Here is a 12,301-nt window from a genome sequence, read left to right on the forward strand (position 1 = left end):
ATTTATTTTTGAGTGAGAATATCAAGTTGGATGGGAAGGGAGGTAGGAGAGAATCTAGATCTGCAAGACACTGGGGAAAGAGAATAAATACGATCAAACTGTTGCATGAAATTTTGAAAGAATAAATAAAACCATTATTTCAGTTAAATAATAAAGTGGCTGGCTTCTGGGGCACATCACCCAAGGATGACCTCTGCTTTCTACATGCACAGGAACACATATGTATGCAAACCTGCAGACATACAAACTGTAAATAAATATGTCATAAAAGGCTAATATGAGGATGAGAGAAATCGAGAGGATTCCATATTCACTGTGTAGAGTTTGGGAAATTCTAGGTTTAAAACGCAGTGTGGCAGAGAGCGCTATGAGACAACCATGCCATCCATGAGGAACCAAAGACCTCTGTTAAGAGGCAAAATGCTGCAGAGGAGAGCTCTAAGTGGAGAGATGGCATCCCGGAACCAGGTAAGGGTGTTTCTGATGAAAAGTTAGTATGAGTATGTTGTAACAGCAGCCACAGGTCCAAGACCTGATAACAGTAATGCCAGGGAAACTGAGGGAAGCAGGCTCTGACAATGGGGAAGAAGAGATGTGTTTGTTGATATTTGGCCTTACTGTCTTCCCCAAATGTGGATTTTTGTTGACTTTCTGTTTCGTTTTATATTTGAGGCAGATACCCTGTAGCACGGACTGATCTGCAACTGCCTATGTACTGGAGGATGACCTTGAACTTCTGGCCCCCCTGCCTCTACTTCCTTCATGCTGGAAATACAGGTGTGCACCATTGCAGTGGTTGGAAAGAGAAGTACCCCCTCCCATAGGTCTATTCATTGGAATACTTGGTCTCCAGTTGGTGACATGGTTTGGGAAGATTGTGGAACCTTTAACTGGTTGCACATTACTAAAGGAAGTATGTCAGTGAGGGGCGGGCTTTGCAGTTTTATAACTAGCCTCACTTCCTGTTCTCTCTCTTTCTCTGCTTCTTCTATGTAGCTCAAATGTGATCTCTGTGCTTCCTGCCTGCTAGGTGAGCATCATGCACCTGCTGCCCTACCTCCCATGTCATAATGGATTCTGCCCCTCAGGAACTGTAAGCCAAAATGAACCCTTTCTTCCCTAAGTTGCTATTGGCCAGGGTATTTTATCACCATGGCATAAAAATGATTGTTATAATTACCATGCCCCTTTTATGCTTCTGTGGTTGATGTTTTTTTTTTAAGACAGAAAGTTAACTTGTGTGAGTAGAGAGGTAGGAGAGGATGCTGGAAATCAAACCCAGGTCTTTCCTCTTGCCTGCTAGGCAAGTTTCTAACAACTGGCCTACCTCTCCAGCCCTCAGGACTAAGTATTAGAGATTAAATGTATATTGTTTTCTCAATCAAATACTAGTTTACAACTTGATAACAGATGTTTTGAAAAGCCAAACAATACATTGTAGAAATAATACCTGAAAATATACAGAACTGGGGGTTGGAGAGGCACAAAGCAAAGGGGACTTAGGCTTGCATGGGAATTATTGACTTGTCTCTGCTCCCAATTGTTCATTTCCTTTTACCACCTTGACCTCTCTGATGCTAACAAGAAATGTTTGGATTCGGTGAGACATGGGTGCTACTGCTGGATCCAAAAATCCACACCATTCCCTAACAGTAGCTGCCTTTGTTCTTTTCCCAGTTCCGTCCTCAGAACTGTTTTTAACACGGACACTAAAGACAGTCACGACTAATAGAACAAAGTTCACTCAAGGAATGACAGCTGCTTGTCATTTCTGGTGCTGTTTTCTGAACACAAATTACTTATATGAACTATACCATCTGCTTGGGGACAAACCTTTTCATGACATTCATAATGCTTCTTAGTATCTATTGTAAGTAACATGCTATGGAAACACAGTAACCTGACTGTACTTACGATTGTGAGCTCTGTCATTCATTACCTGTAAGGTACATTTGCTCGTGAATCTCTGTGACACTCAGGAGGTCAGCATTCTGCTGCTTGCAGCTTGCCCTTGCCTGATGCCAGGTTAAAGCAGACTTGGAGTTTATCTGGTAAAGAATGCCGGTCAGTGGATCTTTATTCCATAACCTCTCGCTGCCCTCAACTGAGAAAGAAGACAATGAATTAGCTGTGTTACACTTGGGAGATGCTTCCAGTGAACAAACAATACACTTTAAAAATCCACCCAGTTCCCATGATCACATCTGCTGCTTCTGTCCCTTATTTTAAAGCCTTTCTTCACTGCTGAGATGAAAAGTGGATTTCTCAGGAGCCAACCTCATCTACAATGTTTTACATGCCTAAGGAAAGAAAGAGACACCTTCTCCCTGGTTCACTGCTGAGACATTTGAACCAGATGATGGGGTAGACACAAGGAAGAGAACTCAGGACACCAGCCCAGTGTTCTGAAGCAGGGAATGAAATAGATAAGGGAGAGAAAATAAAGGAGTGGTTTCTCATGGCAAGGGGTTCTCTGGTCCCATTTGCTCTTTTAAGAAAGAAGGGCATAGGAGGGAAGTTCACAGGTTTCTTCAGGCAGGCTGACAGTAAAGTGACCTTCAGAGCTTCATTTTCTCATCACCAGGACATACGTAGCCTAGGTCTTAGCAATTGAATGTGTTAGTTATTGGGCTTTCTTCTCTTAGTTAAAAAATGGCCATTTAGCTTATCTTGACTCTGTGCTATATGACTGAAAACTTGGTAGACTCTAGACAAAGCCAATCCTACAGATACATGACTACTATTTATAGCTTTTTACATATAAGATGTTTGGACACTAGCAAACAAAATGTTCTATATCACTTTCTTCTTATTTTAACAAAACAAAATTGTGCTTATGACCCTGGGAAAGAAGGCATGACCTTCTCATCTGTTTTACCAGAGAAAGAAAAGGAATTACATCATTTTCACAATTAGATAATTTCATTATATAACAAAGCATTCAGCTTGCTAAGTTGTCTGTAGCATCTAATGGACGCCATCGTAATTCTTAACTCTGGCTGGAATTGTGTTTCCTGGCCAATGAGGAAGTGACAATCACCACGTTTTCAGATACACATATATATCACTTCCTGTGACTTGACATTTAGTAACACCACACATCAAAGAGACATGAAGGCAAAGCACAGAAATGTCCAAAGTTTGTTGCTGTTGATGATGATGATGAAGATGGAACCCTGGCCTCTGCAGAAGGTAAGTAGGAACTAGACTACTGAGCTCCTCCTGACCAGCACTAAAACAGCTAAAACATCACAGTATGCCTACAAAACACATTTCATTACTAATGTAAAACTTAGAATGCTCTGATGTCTGACAAATTTAACGCTTGTGTAAATGAGATTTTCCAGTGAGACTTACATTGTATGTAGAGGCAAACATTCTAAAGACTATTTTATAATGGTGGGGTTTGCTTAGAATAAGGTCAAAGATGTAGCTGTTAACTAAAGGAGGGTATTTTCTTATTTGGGACTAGTCAAAAGGATGTAATGATCCCAAGGTAAGATGAAGTAACTCTTCTCTTTTAAAGAAAGTTTCTCTTAGAGTTTAGATCAAAGAGTTGAAATTTATCTCTCAATGGACATACAAGTATGGTGAGTATGCAGTTCCCCAGAGCTCAGCTTCCAGCAGTAAACCAGGAAAGCTGATGGGAAAAGCCAAAGGTGCAAGCTATGGACAATTGGGAGCAAGGAGTCTCTTCCTTTTCCTGTTCTCATGATACATGAAAATGAGTGTCTCAATAGAATGCATTAAAATAAACAACCCAAAGGACAATGATGGAAGGCGCCTGGTGTCACTAGCTCAGTAACTGATACCTCTTTGCCCTGTATCAATCCTATTGGGCTAAAAGCTAATATAAAATAATAAAATAATATAAAATAAAATTTTGCTTTAAATGGTCCACAAAGCAAAATTAAAAATGTATGCAGATGGAAATAAAATAACTCTTCTATAGATATTTGCCTTTTACATATGTTTTCTATCAGGAAAAAATAATATCATTTGGCTACACAGAATACACAGAATTAACAAGACAGAACAAGAATATTATTGTGCTGGATATACTGGAGACTCCCTTTCCACACATACCCAAGGACAACAAGGCCTTCTTTGTGTTACTGACATCCCATTCGTGTTCCACACTTTCTCCCTTGCACATCCATGCAACAAGCCTCTAACAATATCAATATCAGTAAGTGGAGAATACTATAGTCGGACCCGTGAAACACATACTCCTAAGAAAAACTGTGACCGATTTAGAAAATATCACTTTTCCTAAGTAAAGACAACTAACTCTTCACTAGTTGAAAAATAAGTGTGCTTTTTTTTTTAAACTTCACTTTTTCAGACAAAAAAAACTCATTCAAAATATTAGAAATCTATAAACCTTGAGTGAAAACTCAGATTTCTGAATATTGATATGAGAGGTAAATTCATGTACCTCCACTGAGGCCAGAGAATTGTACCATCATGGACTTGAAGCCTGTGAGCTTCAAATGTTGTTATAAATACATCTACCTCAGTCAAGGCCAGAGCATGGTATTATTATGGACTTGAAGCCTGTGTCATACAGAGCATGAACTCAAGATTATTTTTAATAAGGTGAATAGGAATTATAAACCCAAAAGGTCAAGTAGGGAAAATTCTCAGAAGTCTGGCTATAGTCTGACATTAAGAAATGTTGCTTAGCCTTACTGTCTTAGAATACTGGCATCGTAAGCATCCTGATGTGTGGATCTGTGGTCACAAAATGATAAGTAGGAAACAGTAGTATTGTAACTCAGATAATTCCACAGTAGTTCTGAACCATGCTGGAGTCTGCTCTCTGGCCCAGGTTCCTTCATGGGGTACCAGAAAACCTGTCTTCTGTGACGTGTGGAAACATGCTGCGATAATCCAGCAGTGTGTGTGAGAGTGGATGACCGTAAGTAACCTAGAAAGGGTACTTGACTTCAGGAAGTATGTTAAGAGAAACAGAAGTTAACCCAAGACCTCAACCTCCTCCCTCAGCCCTAGCTCTGTCTCCAAGCTGCCCTCTCCAGCCCCCTCAGCTGCCACATATTTTCTTACAGATTGTTACTAATGGATAGAACCACAAGAATTCAGGTTCTGTTACTTTATTTGGTCTCACATGTTCTAGTGACTCTGAACTTCTCTTTTCAAAGGACTGAAAAGCATAGGCTACCCCACTTCCCTTGATTTCCAACTCAGTTGAACTCCACCTTTCTTTTTTATTTATTTATCCCCTTTCCTCATCTTCCCCCCCAGACCTCCTATCCCATCCCCACTCCTCCTGCTTCTATGAGGGTGTGCCTTCACCCATCCACCCACTCCCACCTCCCTGTCCTCAAATTCCCTGAGATTCACAAGCCTCCATCCTCGATCCATGTCATCTGTACAGGAAGGAGCTCCAGCTCATGGTGATGCAAAACGCAAGAGCCTTCATAGACATTCTCCACCAAACACCTTTGTGATATCATTTAAGTTTCTGTTTTAACCTATGGCTTTTTAAAACTAAAACACTTGGGGTTTGGGAGAATGAGGTACCTACCTCTGGCACTGACTATATATAATGCTATATACAGTATAATTTGCCCTAAAGTCATAGCAAATAACCGATAGGGCCAGGATATGTAGCTCAATAGTAGAGTGTTTGCTTAGCATGTGCAAGGCTGGGTTTGATTCCTAGCAAACAGAAAATGGGGAGGGAAAGGGAGGGCAAATAGGGAGGGGAGGAAGGAGAGAGAGGAGAGAGAGAGAGAGAGAGAGAGAGAGAGAGAGAGAGAGAGAGAGAGAGAGAAATAAATCAAGGAACAAAGAAAGGTAGATAGAGAGTAAAAATACAGGAGTTATTTCATGCAAGGAATGATGTTGGAGCAATTGGAAATACTGCATGGTCTTTCTCCCAAGATCTAAATACAAATGATGGTCTTTAGCCACAAAGGTTCATTTTCTCCATGGTAAAATGGGAGTCATGTGTTACAGTGGGATACTCTGGAAAAAGTGTAAAAGAAATTGGAGGACCATGAGCTACATAAAGTCCAGATCCTACCATCATGTCGCCATGCTAAATGTTCCAAGTGTACTGTAGTCAGTTACTTACATTGCAATGGACAAAATCCATATAGCTTGTCTTTGTCGTAGTCAGTGGTGGTTCCACACCAGAGCCATCCGTCTGACCGCCCTGCAGAGGTGCAGTCTGCGTACCACTTGTTTTCAAACTTGAACGGAAATGCACAGACGGCTCCATTTGCGTTGCCCAGTAAGGAGTACATGGCTGGAGGGACATAGAGATTTGCATTTAGAATGTGAGTGGTGTGTGTCTATGTTGACTTTACAATGTACCCTAAAAGAGCTGATCTGACTTGCCTATTCTGTGGACCCTTTCCCTGCTCTGCTTCTATAGAGTCTTTTGCTGGGCACCCTTTGCACCAGGTACTTAGGAACCTCTAGTACCGCCCCTTTGCTACAAGCTTTCGGAATGGACTATCCTCCTTACTCTAAGGAAACAATGGTAATAAGCTTTTGTAACACAAGCTTTAACTTCTAGCTTCCCTCCAAGGCAATGCTGATGCTTATCTTCTTCCTCTCGGATGGAATTATAGTCTCGGGAACTATTTAGATTGAAAACAACCTTAAAGCTATGAAGCTTGTGGCAAGTGAGGGTGGGAGTTTGGATTCGTGAGGAAGTGCGGGCAATCCCCAGAGCAAACCGGCTAACTAGACTCACCAGTCAGTGAGCTCCAGGTTCAAAGAAGAGATTCTGACTCAAGATCAAGAGAGTGATAGAAGAAAATTCGAGACGTCAACCTCTGACACGTGTGTACACATACATCCATATATACATGTTTATCTACACACATGTAAACATGAATACCATACATACATATATACACATATGCAAAAAATCCATGGAGTCAAGCACACAGGCAATATTCAAATCCTCCGCAACTACTTCTGAGCCAGTCAGCCCTTACTTACTCTCTCAACTGTGATGTGGGGGATAGGGTAGAAACCGCAAACTTCTCTAATGCATGTCCTAAAAAGAAACCACTCAAAACCCTTAAAGGCAGTATTTGTAGTCAATACTATTCTCTGTGAATTTATGAAAAAAAATATTTATTTTTGAGGCACAGAATCATTATTAAGCCTACCATGGCCTCATTTTTTCATCTTGTCTCGATTTCCTGAATGCTGAGCTGGCAGGCACGTACGACCATGCCAACGACTTCTTTACTGGGTTTTATTTGTTTCCCTTTTTGTGTACCCATTATACTTATTTAAAAACTCCATTCTAGCTTTAGTTCTGCTATGTGAAAGGTCACATCTTTTTTTTTAATTTATTTAGCAAAGTCGGGCAGAGCGGTATGTGTCAGGCAGCAGATGAGGAACTGAGAAGGCGACCTGGCAGGTAGGGTCTCTCCATCCACCATGTGGACTGCAAGAACTGAATTCAGGTCATCAGGCTCGGCAGCAAGTATCATCAACACTGAGCCATCTCACCAGCCCCAGGGCTAATCCTCATATCTTAAGTTTGCATAAGGAGCATGCTGAGAACAGTAAGAATTGGCCTAAGTCTTAGTGCCAACGCTACCTGCCCCTTCCTGCAGAGAGAGTCATGGGGACCACCTCAGGACCAGTTGTGCTCTTCAATAAGTCAGACAACACAGCCTCCTATTGGATCTATACTTGTGGCTCTTTGAGAAGGCTATTCAAGAAATGGGTACAGAAGAGATCCAAAGAGCCAAACTCCACCCTGCCCTCCTTATAAAAGACGCACGAAAAGGCCATCAATTAGTGTTCCCTTTAGAGCTTCAAACTTTCCTTTAAAATCATCTAAGTCTACAATTCTGATACTGTTATCAACCAGTTCTCCAATAAGATAGTGACTTCAGTTCTAATCAATATTGCACTAAATTAATTAAATGGTTACTCTGGGGTTGGAGAGATGGTTCAGCAGTTAAGAGCAGGTAGTGTTCTTGCAGAGGACTCATGAACTCATCTTAGGTAGCTCATAACTGCCTTTCACTTCATGGCCATTGGATCAGATGTGCTCTTAAAGACAGATAATACACTTAAACTCATTCTCTCTCTCTCTCTCTCTCTCACGCACGCACACACACTCATGCATGCACATACTTATAATTTAATTTTTTAAATTAAAGTCATTTCAAGTGGCTATGCCCTTCTGCAGTATTATTTTAAATATTGAAAGATCATCAATGTGTTGGCAAGGTGTGGGCCATCTTCAAAACCATCACCAGATTCTTCATAAAAAATAATTCAAACACTCTTGGGTCTTCCTTGTGTACTGATTAAGAATCTGAATGGGGGAGGGTAGCAAGTAAAGCCTGCAATCTACACATTTAAACAAGCTTACCAGATGTTTCTTAAACACATTAAACCGTGATGGTTGCTATCCTAAGTACTATGCACTTTTCTCTCAAAGTAAACCGCAGAACAGGAAGAGGGGGGCCTACTACTGTCTTTAGCAGTACACTAAGGCAAGTCAGGTGGTGCAGGCCTGTCATCCCAGCTACTGAGAGGACTGAGGCAAGAAGACATCATGTTTAATGGTGGCTGTTTGGGTTACAGAGTGTGTTCAAGGCCAGCCTGAGCAACCCAGTGAGACCCTGCCACAAAATAAAAGGTAAAATCTAAAATGACTGAGAATATAACTCATCAGGAGAGCACATGCCCGTAATGTGTGCAGCTTAAGGTTTAACCCCAACTACTGTGGGGAAGAAAGTAAATAAATGAGTTCAATGAGATGACCTCTAACACTATTACCCTCGAATTTAATTCCTCAATTTGACAATTGTTCCCTTTTTAGAATGGAACATGGGTCAAGTTTGAGTGACCCTCTCTGCCCTCTGAGTTTTGTATTGAGTTTCCCCTGGAAGGAATGTTGCTTGGGTTGCCTCTCTTATGATTTACAAGTTTCTATCATGTTCAATAAATGCCTGGAAATAACTTCTCTGAACTCCACTCTTGACTACAATTTCTACTCTCCTCTTCTCTTTAGGACAGAGAACAGAAAGTACACAATCCTTTTACAGGGAACTGGGCTCCTGGCTGTCGCACTATGATAACCTAAGTCCAACCCTTGTCTGCAGTCCCAGCAACAAAGTAATTTTGGAATAGGTTTCCCCGGCCCCAAAGACCTGCTCTTCCTCTGACCTTGAAGCTGTTCCAGATAACGTCTCACAATAGCCCAGTATCCAAATGAGAAAAGAGGCTGAAGAATCATCCGACCCAAGACAGCAGCCTTTGTTAAAGGCTTCAGGTTCTTTTGAATTATCTTCTTTTGGTGTCTGATTCTGAGTGAGTGAAATTTGACCAAGACAAAGGGATGTTAAATACTCCAATTTTATTTTCTTCCTCGAGAGCTCAAGGAATCAACTGCCTGTCCCCTGCTCATGCTACCCCCTTTTAAGACAAGTGACTAAATATGTTTGCTAATTCATGAGCCAGTTCTTCACTTTGAATAATCCAGAATGATTATCAAATTCTTGGGATCATTTCTCCAGAGTTCTCAACCTTACCCTTGAGGTAAGGAAAAGTCTGGTTAGAGTTAATGAGACAATCTCATCATGTCAAACAGGAGGCTTCAGGTCAAAGGTCACAATGAAATGTTTCTGGAATCTCTAATGTCTTGCTTCAAAATAACTAATATCAAGACATTCAAAAGTAATGTTTATCTGTGAGTTGCCAGTAACTAACAGTTATTGGAGACATTTCCTCATACCTATTGGCCATCATATCTGTCCAGAACATAGGATAATTTTGAAGTTGTTTCTTGTACATACCATTCTAAGGCATGTTTGTCTCTTTCAGTGTTAAACTAGGAGACGAAGAGGTAGCTGACAAAAAGATGAATCACCTTCAGCCTCTTACCTTCATATCCCCTGGAGCACAGGTCATCTGTGGTTCCGTAGACCTTCCATCTGCTCCACAAACCGGAACCTTTGTAAAGCTTGATATTCTTTTCTTGTCTGTTGCCATAATTAAAATATAACTCTATGCCTTTGATTCCAAAGAGTGTGTCATTTTTACACTCCCATTTCTGAAGTTCAGTTTTTGAGTCACAGGCATACAGGGTGACAGAGGCCCAGTCAGTTTTCGATGGCACCCCCAAACATAATTTGAAGGCGACACTCATGACCTGTGACTCTGACACCCAGCGGAATTTCTGGGATTCGGCTTCCGGGTTGCAAGTTGCCGTCTGAACTGAGGTGGCACTTATAGCATCCACGCAGCGCTTGTGGTCTTCATTATAGATTAAAAATTGCCTCGAGTCTGTTCATAAAAAGGAAAGAACACACGCTTAAGTATGTTCACATAGAGAGGGCAGTACTTCAGGATAAAAGTTCCTAGACTTTTATTTTCTCTAAAGAGTTAAGATTCCAGGAAAACTGGTGGAGGTAGCTGTGCCTTGGAGTGCTGGAGGAAGAGCCAGCCTGGAGCAGGGACCTGGTGGTTGAAAGTAAATGAGTATGGATAGCTGTGGCCCATCTTACATAGCTGACCTGGGGTCAAATGGGATTTCCTTAGGTGAAAAAAAATTGAGGAAAAAAAGTATTTAGTAAGCATAAATTTCCCTACATATGAATTTATGTCAAAGTATTTCTCTTCTGTTTGCTTTTATGGACTATACAAAGAAAATAAATGATTACATTTGCCAGAAATATATGCTAGCCCCTTCTTGTGACATTTCCCTACATTTATTCTGTCTGCTTTGTATGGTTCTTTCTAAATGAGCTGGTTCAGTTGCAGGCTTCTGAGAATTTGAATAAATGATCTTGACTGTTCTTAATCAAACTATTCTGGGGTTGAAGGAAGGAGAGGGAGAGAGAACACCAGCAATCAGGAGAGTCCCTTATTTCCAGAGCATTTTCAAAAGAGCAATGCTATTTCCTGTTCCTCCCCAGCACAGTTGGTACCACGTACACCCTGAAGTCAAGCCTAGGACCTTTGACTTCAAGCCTGTAATAAATCATAGCCTCCAAAAGTCATTGTCTCCTAACACATCTACTCCAGCTCTCCCCTCATGCCCACACTAGAAGAGACCTTCAGTCTCTTCTCACCCTGATTCCTGATTTTTGCCACTCTTTTCTGGGGAGCCTGATGTTATCCATTAGAACTCCTTTGGTTTTCTGAAACCAAGACTCCATAAAGCCTAGATCCAGGACGCCTGCTACCATTTCCTTCTCTGAAGTTGACAACTATCCACTGTGTATGCCATAAGCTGACTGGGTCACGTGTATTACTGAACTCCGTTCCATACCTTACCTTTGTTATCCTCCTCCGTTCCATACCTTACCTCCCTTTGTTATCCTCCTCAACAAAAATTTAAAGACTACAAGTAGGGTGCTTTGCTCACGGTAAAGCACAGGAGATAAGGAAATGCAGTTTTTCGTAAAGCTACTCTGAACATGAGCATTTATCATGGGCAAATGCTAACTTAGCCTCCTTTAATTTAAAAATAAAGCAGTCTGAGAATCTTCCATTGAGCTTAACTCTTCCCCTGGTGCTTTCCTAGCCAGCCTTGGCTTCCACTTTTCAGAGAGCTTGTCTTAGCACATCTCTCTTCACTTCAGATTTCAGACATTTGGGGTTTACTGTTGACAGCCCTTATTAAAAGCCTTTATTAAAAAAAAAAAAAAAGGCTTCCCAGGAGGCAGCTGCTCATTGACAGTAAAGGCCGGGAAAGTCTGCCCACTATGCAGCACAGCATGATTCTACTTTCGTGTGCTTAATTTTCATCTGTAGCTCATCTTAATTCCACTTAATTACAGTAGTATTTTAATGAACTGACTTAGGTTTCTAGAGCCTCGATAAAACAACATAACCAAACGCAACTTGCTGAGAAAAGGGTTGATTCCAGCTTACAACTCTTGGGTCACAGTCCCTCATCCAGGGAACTCAAAGCAGGAACCGGAGCACAGAAGGTGGAAAGGCACTGCACAGCATCTTGTTGCCTTTGCCTTGCTTTTTATGACCCATGACCCCTTGCCCAGGGGCAGTGTAAACCCAGTGTCGCCTAACAATCATTAATCAAGAAAATGCCCTAAAGTTTGCCTACAGGCAATGAGATGGAGGCAATTCCTCATTGAGGTTCCTCTTTCCAAATAACTCTGACCTATGTCAAGTTGGAAAAAACAAAAACAAAAAGCAAAAAACCATGAGCCAGGACATGAACCAACATCTACTCTTTTTTTTCTCAATGATGAACCATTATGCACCCAGATTCACAAGCCTAAATCCAGTTGTCACCCTGGATTCCATTTCTCCCTCTCCTCCC

General features: G+C 41.3%; 1 protein-coding gene across 1 annotated transcript in view; it reads right to left on the reverse strand.

The window, feature by feature from the left end:
- Mrc1 (mannose receptor C-type 1) overlaps positions 1-12,301 on the reverse strand; it is a 90,200-nt gene that overhangs the window by 67,056 nt on the left and 10,843 nt on the right. Inside the window, exons 2-4 of the mRNA XM_028764915.1 lie at positions 9,895-10,296; positions 6,101-6,274; positions 1,940-2,104 (exon numbers count right to left, since the gene is read on the reverse strand). Of these exons, the coding sequence (XP_028620748.1) occupies positions 1,940-2,104; positions 6,101-6,274; positions 9,895-10,296 (741 nt within the window). The remainder of the gene's footprint in view (positions 1-1,939; positions 2,105-6,100; positions 6,275-9,894; positions 10,297-12,301) is intronic.

Source organism: Grammomys surdaster, unplaced genomic scaffold (assembly GCF_004785775.1).
Source record: "Grammomys surdaster isolate TR1022 unplaced genomic scaffold, NIH_TR_1.0 146, whole genome shotgun sequence".
In the NCBI taxonomy this organism is placed as follows: Eukaryota; Metazoa; Chordata; class Mammalia; order Rodentia; family Muridae; genus Grammomys; species Grammomys surdaster.